We start from the raw sequence: 9,969 nt of genomic DNA on the forward strand, positions 1-9,969 counted from the left end.
GGGGGGGAGGGCGCCGGGGTCCGGGGGTGCCCGTCTGCGGGCAGCGTTGAACCGCGAGCTCCGCCCGCAGTACCTGTTTCAGCAGGGGCTCCCGAAGCCGCGATGGGGTGACGTTTCTGTTAGATTCTGGAAAACTTGCGCGATGCACTGCATGACCTGGTTTGCTTAAAAGCTTCGTTCCGACCTCGGGGAGTTTAGCTAGTAGCTTCCCAGAGTCCGGGTCTTGCTTTGGCCAGTGTTTGTGGTTTTGGAAACCGCGTGAGTCTCTGCCCACGCTCGCGGGACACTGTCCGAGTAGGGTTCATGGGCGTGCTTTCTGGCAGGCGGGTTGGAGTCCACGTTCCCCTCCGTGTTAGGCTCCTGCGACACCGTCCTTGGCCCCCACTCCTGGGACACTGGTTTCTGGGTACTCCTTTGAAGTGAAGTAGGAACAAAGCATTGTTGGAGCGCACGTCGCTGGCCCCTTAGGCGGGATGGAGGGGTGCAGAGTGGGAGGGGTGGACGGGTGGCAGTAGTTTATCTGGTGTGGAGAGAGCCCTTTTACCTGTGTGTGCTCCTCTGTACGCTGAGGTTTACAGTGTGAATTTGGCTTTGAAGCCTGCCTTTCTTTTACTTTACCAGGTGAAACTGACCTTGCCAGGCATGGATTCGTGGCTGGTTTCACGCACATCTTTGTGTAATTCAGCAAGTACATGTTTTCTGGTAAATAATACTACTGATTATCTGTTTTAAACAGGCAGTCATGGATCAGGTAATGCAGTTCGTGGAGCCAAGCCGGCAGTTTGTGAAGGACTCAATTCGGCTGGTTAAAAGATGCACCAAACCAGACAGAAAAGGTATTAGTGTTACACGGTGGAAGAAAATGCATGCTTACTTTTCTAGGGCTTTCATTTAACATCCTAATTAATAACCAGTGCGTTACTTTAAGCACACCTTTACTGATTTATGGGCCTTCCTTGCTTTGGCACGTTATTCTTAAGTTGTGTGCAGTCTGTTGTCTGAAGTTTTACCTTTTTTATAATTTCAGCTGGTGTAAAATTACTCATTGGAGCCTGTTGTCCATACTGTATTTAAGTTAGTCATATATTTCAGTATCTCCTATGTAACCAACAGAATTTGTCTGCTTTTATCCGCTAATTGTGAAGTTGCAATTATAATACAGATTATAACACATACTACATAAATAATGTAATGGAGAATAGTCTTTGTTTTCATGAAGCTTTGATTATAGGGGAAGACTGTCACAAACAAATAATTGCAGTTTTTAAAAAATTACTGCAAATTACTTAACAAAAAGTTGGTGTTAGGGAGGATAAGTAGGTAGTATATTATAGGAGGATTAGTCAGGTGCTCTGGGACAGCATCCCTGAGGAAATAATACAAAAAACAGAAACATAGCAGAGTTGTAACCTTTCTCTGCCATTGTTCCTGACCTAATTTGATTTTTTTGAGCCTTACTTTTGACTTTGTCATCGTGTAAGAAGTGCTCGATCAGTTATTTATTATGTACTGAGGAGAAGGTTATGAGTCTACTTTCATTATCTGTTTGTTACATTAAAAATTCTAAGAAAAATACTCTTTTATCCTCAAATTTCTTTAAAATTTTGGTCATTGGCTGAGAGGAACAGTTACTTTCAGTATTTGTTGATAGATTCACTAGAACACATACACACTTTTAGTTTTGATATTTACTCAAATATCAAAACAGAAATGAAACACTTGTCAAAAACTTTTCTATTACTATATTAATGGTCTTACTTTTTAAAAAATTGTGTACCCTGCAAAACAAAACAAAGAAAACATAATTAAGGCTAGGGATTTAGCTCAGGGGCACAGCTCCTGCCTGGCAAGCACGAGGTCATGAGTTCAATTCCCGGTATGGGGAGGGGAGCGCAAAAAAAAACCCCAAAAAACAAAGAAAAAATTGTGTTCCCTGCAGGGGAAGTATACAGCCAGTAAGCTTATTCATGTTCCTGATGTTTCCCCCCATACTTTTGAATGGAAGATGAAAAAATTAATGAGAACATTGTTTATAAATGCAGAATTCCAGAAGATTGCCATGGCAACAGCAATAGGATTTGCTATCATGGGATTCATCGGCTTCTTTGTGAAATTGATCCACATCCCCATTAACAACATCATTGTGTAAGTAAACATTGTGAAACAGGCAGTGTCTGGGGATGGATGAAAGTCGGAACTGTTTGGGTTGAGAATTAGCCTGTTTCATCAATACACAGATACATCTCTTGACTCTTTAATGCTGTGGAGTCTGCTGACGTTTATCGTGTACCTGATCCTTTAAAGTGCTTTATATATCACACTGTCTGTACAGCAACTCTGTGAGCGGGGCACGCGTTCCTTTAATAAAATGGTCAGGAAAGTAGCAGATGGACTTGGTGTATCACTGAGTGTACAGTGACGGAAGCAAGTGCAGATCCTCTTTATGCTGTGCCTTACTGATATTTAAGGTGTGCAGGAAGTGCTTGCTGTCCGAGTTAGGACAGATCACCCAGATCCATAGCCTCTTTTTTTTTTGGTACCAGGAATCGAACTCAGGACCTTGTCCTTGCCAGGCAGGCACTTGTGCCACTGAGCTGTATCCCCAACCCTGTAGCCTCTTGATTGTTACTAAATAGCTGTCCTAACCTTGGCAAATGTACTTGGGCTCTCTGTGCCTGGTTTATCCAGTGTGGGGAGTGGTTCTTACTTGGGTTGTAGTGAAGACTGAAACCAGGTTGGGTGAGACCTGCGGTGGAAGTTGTGTGGTAATGAGCCCTTGGCGGCAGTGGCAGAGTGGTGCGGGTGTGTTGGAGAGGCGGGGAGAAGGCTCAGAGACTCAGGTGCGTTTATTCCTTACAAATGTCTGTTTTCTAAATTCATTGCAAGTCCTTGGGATGCCTTATGGCGTGACAGAGTAATCAGGGTTACATAAAGTTTCCTGAGAGGACTTGGTGGGAGTTGCATACTGTGATTTTGCATTCATTGATTCCCAGCCTCATCTGCCCTTCAGAGGTAATAACGCCTGTCTGATTTTATGAGGTGGTGGAGTTTGAGGCAATTGGAAAAGTTTTTTGAACTATAAATCTATTGAACTGTAAATCTAAACACTGGCGCTTGAGGTTGTCTTTTAAGTGAATGAATATTGTCAGACGGCTTTCTTCAGCGGGCTGCCCTAGTTACGCCGAAGTGCTGCACGGTGAGACTGCAGCATCATGGAGAGTTAGACGTGGAGGGAACCAAGTCATTCATCTCTTGTTAGTTTGGAAGTGCTTTTTATGTTATTGAGGAGAAGTGTCGTCCTTGAAATTGGGAAATCTTGGAGAGCAAACCAGAAACGGTCTCTGCCTGCACTTTCCTAGTCAGTGAAGAAGAGGTAGAACAGCGCTCCCTTGGTCCCAGCTTTCACACTTCCTGCTCTTGCCTCAGTTGGGTCCAAGGTCAGAAGGCTTGCACTGATCTTCCGTGTGATGTGGAGCTTGTCGGCTTGATAAGCGCTGCCCTTGGGAACAACATACAAACCTTTTTACGGTGTTTTGATATGTAAATGAGCCCCTGCACTTAGCACTGCATTTTTATCGGCCTCGCCAGACTTCACTATCTCCTGTGGGTCCCCTTAGGTACATGTGCCTGTCTTGTTCAGATTGTGAGTTCTGAAGCAGAGCTGTTAGGTTACTTATATTACATGAATACATAAACACACTTCCTGTGGAACCCAGTCTAGTGCCCCGTCTCAGCCCTTGAGGGAACGGAGTAAATGTGAGTTAAAGGCATCCCTCAACTTAAGGTTCTTGTCTTTGTGTGAGGGTGATGATGGTAGCCATAACAGCCGACCTTCACCACGTCCAGGACCTGATCTTGCTCCCTGTGAGTCAGTGCACTCCGTGCTTGGGAGGAGAGTCAGGACGGGGACCAGATTGTTGCACTTGCATGAGTTCTAAGGGTGAAGCAGCATGAATCTTTCAGGAGTGAGTCACTTAGAAAAATGTATAGCTAAAAAATTGGTTTCATGTTTAAAGAGTTAAAAATCTTCTAGTTTTTTTTTTTAATCTTAAAGTGAAGCCCAAATAAAACATTTTGTGAGAAAAGGTACAGATAACTAATTCTTTTTATGTTAACCCATGATAGCTGTAGAACTGAAAGAAATTTGTTTTTATATGTCACTGTTTAAATCATTTTGAGATGATAGCAAGGAAATATAACCATAGGCTTTTCTTCCGTTAGATTGAATTATCACATTTTTCCTTTTTATTTATTTATTTTTTTCAATTAAAAAAGTCAAGACAATGCCCATGGCATTTTGATTTAAAGGAGTTAAGCATGTGCTGGTGTTGTGACTGTAGCACCCCAGTGTAATAGCATAAGCAGTTAAAGTGCGTAGCTCTGAGGCTGCCCTCGGGGTGTATCATCCCGTTCACCTGGCACTGCTGTGCTGAGAGTGCCCTGACAGTGCAGTCTTGGAGTCCGCTCTGTTCCTCTGCTGTCTTCCACACACCGGGGTCAGACCAGGGCCTTCGCAGGCTGGCCAGGCGCTGCACCAAGGAGCCACGTCCCAGCCCCGGGCGGGCTGTGCTCTGGATTTGTGCAGTGCTGGGCTGTTTGGAGACTAAATCGCCTCACACTGGCTGCGGCCTCGGAGGCTCCTGCTCTGGACTTGTGCTGCTAACCCTGAGTCGGCACAAAGGCGGCTTCGCCTCTTTGTGATCCCCCTGTGCACCCCACTCCAGGGGCCGTCACGGTGTGCGAGTGAGGTCCCCACCACGCTCATCTGAGCGTCCAATCCCAGCGGGTTTGTTGACCCCGGAATGCAAAGCAAACTCTCAGCCAGCTGCTGTCCTGTGATTAATACATTTTTGTCATGGTCAGAAGGAAATTATGCCGGGCAGTTCCAAGAGGACATTTCTGAAATGAGCAGGGAGGGCTTTAAAGCAGTGCTGCTCCGGAAGCCTCTCCCCAGTGATCTTTGTGGTTCCAGGGTTTTAAAGTTCATTGTACTTTTTAAAAACGTTATCTTGGGGCACAGTTAGGTGTGGTTCTCAAGTAAATGAGAAATTTTTGATTCCAAAAGATTATAGCATATTACATTTCAAATAGTTGTGACTATTAAAGTCTTACATGTGCTCAAAACCGATCCCATTTTTCTTTCTTTTGCAGGGGTGGCTGACCACTTAGGAAGAATGTTTTTCTTGGCATCTTGGGGGTTGGAGAAGCTCATGAAGTAAAAATTTGCCTGTATGCTTTGTGTTTTTGTTTTTTTCCCCCCTATTAAGGTGTTTCTATTTGTAAATTAAAATACTTTCAAAATAAACAAATTTCTCTTTTCCCATCACATATTTCTCAGAGTTAAAGATAAAAAAGAATTCTTTCAGCCTTTCTCTTCCTCCCTCCGTCTCTCTCCCTCCCTCCCTTCCTCTTTCTTTTTTTCCTTTCTATCTGTATATCTCTGTGTCTTCCATCTATCTGTCCCTCTTCCTTTGTTTCCTTTCCCTTTCTCTTCCCTTCCCATCCCTTCCCTTCTTCTCCTTTTCTTTTGCTTTCCTTTTCCTTCCTTCCTTCCTTCCTTCCGTCTCTCTTTCTTTGTTCCTTTCTCTGTCTTTCCTCCCTTCCCGCTCTCTGGTACTTTGGTTTGTAGGACAGAACTAGTAGATTTGGTGAGATACAGCGCTTTTGGAGCCTTCTTCTGTCTTATCCCTCTGAGCCCCTGCAGTGAAGTCCCAAGGCTGCCTAACCTACACACCACACCCCTTCGTTCTCATGGTGCCAGCTGCAGTGTGAGGTCAGTGCCAGCAGGTCTGGTATCTGTGAGGCCCGTCCCAGTGCCTCATCCTGAGTCCTCACCTGGGGAATGGGACGCAAGGATGAGAGTCAGGCGTGGGACACTTGGGTGGTGTCCAGGCCCTGCTCACCAATATTTGCCCGGGTACAGCTTGGAGGTGAGGTTTCTGCCACGGTGTTGGGGGTTTGGCCCTCACTCCCTAGCATCTGCTGTCAGATGAGTGTTTTCCTCTTGTGGACACCAAGCAAGGAAAGGATAGCAGGGTGAGAAACTCCTCCAGAGCCCAAGGGTGTGGTAGTATTTTGGCCCACGACTACTTAAACTGTAAGCAGGGAGTCCAAAATAGAGTTTATTTATGTTTTAAAGGTATCCCGCTACTTCAGTTTGTTCACTCAGTGTTTATGTTCTGAGTTCTAGACAGTTTTTTTTCTTTTTCATACTGGGGATGGAACCCAGGACCTTTACACTGGGCTACACCCCCTGTCCTTTTATGTATTTTTAAATGACCCAAGGGCTGGGGATTCAGCTCAGCGGCACAGCGCCTGCCTGGCAATTGCAAGGTCCTGAGTTTGATTCCCAGTACTGGAAAACAACAACAACAACAACAAAATCAGCAAGTGACTGTAAAGTTTTACAAATAAATAAATAAATAAATGCATAAACTGTTTGATACATTTGAGGGCTGGAAATACAGCTCAGTGGCATAAGTACCTGCCTGGCAACCTTAAGGTCCTGAGTTTGATTGCTGATGTCAATGAATAAATGAATGAATGTTGACCCAGGGTCTCCTTAGGTTGCTGGTTTCCCCAGACTGGGCTCCAGCCTTGGACCTTCTGCATGGTAGCTTGTAATCTCTTTACAATTCGGTGACTGCGTACATTTAAGTGACCGTCACCTCACCCTTAGTAAGTCCCTTCGTCTTTCTGTGTTGCCTCTGAAGTCTGAGGTCCAATGTCTGGCAGGCCTACAGTGGCAGACATGCAGGTAGGCTGGGCCACCAGGCCACCTGGCTTCTGTGGGCCTCCCTCGTCCCTTGGCGCCACCCCTCCTGAGGCCTGTCCTTCCCACACTTGCATTGGGATTGAATTCCTAGCGCAGGTTTTGGGGGAGCACCTTGGAGCCCCAGGAAAGAATGTAGTGGTCAACAGTGACCTGTACTCAGGTTTGAGACCCATGTTTCAGAGACCAAAGTATGTTTTTGTAGTAACAGCGTTCTGCTTTTGCAATGCCGAGTTTTAATCTGGAAGTTGTGTCAGGAAAATGGAGATGCAGTGAAGCCTGGGCCGACTCATACACCCACCTCGTACAGATCTTTTGCCCCTTGAGAGGCTCAACATGTTTGTGTGTATGTGTGCATAAGGCACGTGCATGTTCAGTTGTCTGTGTACCCATCTACAACATGTATACATGCTTAGCATGTGTGTCTGCGCTAAGCGTGAACGATTACCCCAAAGTGCTTGCCTTGCTGCTAAGTTTTGTTGCAGGAGAAGTGAGTGGACATCCATTTGTCTCACATCAGAACTGTCAGTCTGTGGATGTCACACATACTGGCCGCTCAGTTAATGCGATGACACAACTGGTTCTTGATACAGCAAATAAAGCGGTCCGCAGATGTTTCGTACTCACCCTCGTAAGTGAAATGAGGGCTGACCCAGCGTGCTGATGAGCAGGAAACCTTCATAAGCAGCAGGGCAGTTCCGTAAGCAGGGAAAGACCAAGACTCGTGGGGTCTTTGTGTTGAAAATCACTGTCATTCCAGCGTGCATGCGAGTCACCTGAGGGATGGCTTAAAATCATTTCTAGACACCTGCAGCAAACATGCCGGTCCCTTCTCAGCACCTTGCCTTCCCCTGGGCCCCTGTACTTAGAGCAACCTCAGCCACTTGGTCCACCAGAGTGAGCAGGCAGCCGCAGACATGCCAAGGGGAGGCGGGGAGGGGCGGGCAGGCCTTGCCTCAGTGCCCCTCTCCACACGAGTGCTGGAAAAGTACTACGGGCAGTAGGAGCCGCTTTTGTATATTGTGCTTGAAACCCGCCCTTCAGTCAGACAGTCACGGCTGGAACCGTGCGGAGTTCTCCTTAGAGTTACCCAGGGCCTGGTCCGGGCTGCCGCAGGAGCTTTTGCAGGTGGATCTCCCTGCGTGGACGCAGTCGGTTCGCAGGGCCTACCCCGCCTGTGAGCTGTGTGGCCACCGCTAGGACAGATGCGTTCGTATTTTGCGGTGCCGGGCGTCGGGCTGAGTGCCTTGCCCTTGCTAGGCTGATGCTCCACCAGGGGGCGGCATCCCTAGTATTTCGTTCATACTTTTTGAGTTCCTAGGAGAGCTTGGTTGATTTTTTTTTAGATCAATCTTGCTCTTACTGCTGTTTTTTAGGGTTTTTAGAAGGCGCCTAATAAAAACTCAGTGTCTTCATTCCACAATTCAGAGTTCATTAAAGTGGAACATCAGACAATTAATTAATTACAATTCAATCAAAATATATTTGCATTTTCCCAACCTGCCACAGCTGCCCTCCAAAAACCATTGCTTGATTGCTTTTTACTAGGCCCTCAGGGAGCGCTTGTGAATTTCTAGGTGAATGCAGTTCATCACGGATACCAGCTTACGTGTGGGGGGCCATATGCTGTGTGGTGTTGATACCTGCATCAAGGTTTCAACTGTCAGTTAATCCTTACAATAACCTTGATGATACTGCTACTGTGTTCCTCAGAATTTGTCCAGTGTCAGTACTCATGGCCACCACACCCCGCCCCTGGGGCTGTCACTTCTCACCTTCCACCCTACAAGGGTCTGCTCCGCAGAAGGGGGCGTGTGACTGACTCACGGCCAAGTGATAACTGCACAGAGCGGCCGCTCAGCAGTGCTGTTGAGTCCATGTTGGTACAGCAGGTGGTTCTGACCGCGGCCTAAGCCCTGACCTTCTCTGGCAGTAGCAATCTATAGTCCACCCAGTGTGAGGTGAGCAGGGCCAGGCGTCTGATTGCTGTCCCTGCTGTCCACTCCTCCCATGGGCCTGTGTCTCTTTTCATGATGGTGGTGGGAGTTTAGGTCTCAGAGGAGGTCACCTTTTTCATGGTGTCACAGCTTATATTTTGGCTCTCGTGCTTTGAAGGCCACGCGGGGTATGTAGGTGTGTACTGGGGGGTGCACCTGCAGTCTGCCCAGGAGGGCGAATGAAGGAAAAGCATTGAATCCTGGAGAGGCCTCTGAGATTGCTCAGGTAGCAACGAATAGTGCCTCCTTTCTCCACAGTGTCTGCAGGCTTCGTGGAGAAGCACCCGGGGAAGCACAGTTCCTTCAACTTTTCTGGCATCATTCCCTCTAAACGTAATTGGAATAAAAGGTCCCACCCCTCTGTGTTGTAAAAATGTCAACTCAGGCATGAAAGCACTTCAAGAGCAGAGAGTGTGTGGACCTGGGCCTGACCCTGGGTTCTGGGTTTTCTGAGGTCTCTTTCCAGAGGTGGTTTCTGGGTTCTTGTCTTCAACAAAGAATTGGAAAAAACAAGGACAAAGGTAGGAAGATTTTACATTCATTAAAGGTAGTAAAATGAGGGGCTGGGGATTTAGCTCAGCGGCAAAGCGCCTGCCTGGCAAGCGCAAGGTCGTGAGTTCGGTTCCCGGTACCGGAGAAAAACCAAAAAAAAAAAAAAAAGTTAATAAAATGAACACACTGCAGAGTGAGTTTGGGCCAAATAAAAGTAGGAAAAAGTACACTGCAGCTGGAGAGTGCACCACCGAGAGAGCACAGGAGGGGCCGGCTCACTGAGGACATCTTCATGTACCTCCCACTCCGGGTAACACCAGGTCTAGGCTGTCCTATCAAAAGTCTGCTCGAGTCCTGTGAGAAGACTGGAGACAGCACTCGGATTGGTTGCACGTGCAGGGCTTTGGGCAATGTGCCGCACTTGTGTCCTGGGACTTTGCAGTGAACAGATCACACCTACTTACCCAGCCAGTTTGCCATGCCCTGATTTCCTGCCTCAGGCATGGGATTTCAGGAGCTCAGATTCCTGTTCCTCTGTGCACTGCAGTGTTTCTTGTTCATCATATTCTGTTTCATTTCTGAGGAGCCCTGAGGAGTAGGTGATGAGCTTGCTACCTGTGGCCAAGAAACTAGGCTCTAAATAATTTGAACATTTTCTCATAGTTTTAAGATGTCAGTGAGTCATTCCTTTTGTTAGCACAGTCCACT

The 9,969-nt window shown here is 46.8% G+C and overlaps 1 protein-coding gene across 1 annotated transcript in view; it reads left to right on the forward strand.

Moving 5' to 3' along the window:
• Sec61g (Sec61 translocon gamma subunit) overlaps positions 1-5,232 on the forward strand; it is a 6,158-nt gene extending 926 nt beyond the window's left edge. Inside the window, exons 2-4 of the mRNA XM_005396594.2 lie at positions 737-836; positions 2,043-2,145; positions 5,152-5,232. Of these exons, the coding sequence (XP_005396651.1) occupies positions 737-836; positions 2,043-2,145; positions 5,152-5,161 (213 nt within the window). The 3' untranslated portion in view covers positions 5,162-5,232. The remainder of the gene's footprint in view (positions 1-736; positions 837-2,042; positions 2,146-5,151) is intronic.
• Positions 5,233-9,969: the final 4,737 nt, after the last annotated feature.

Source organism: Chinchilla lanigera, unplaced genomic scaffold, assembly GCF_000276665.1.
Source record: "Chinchilla lanigera isolate Chin_1 unplaced genomic scaffold, ChiLan1.0 scaffold00055, whole genome shotgun sequence".
Classification (NCBI taxonomy): Eukaryota; Metazoa; Chordata; class Mammalia; order Rodentia; family Chinchillidae; genus Chinchilla; species Chinchilla lanigera.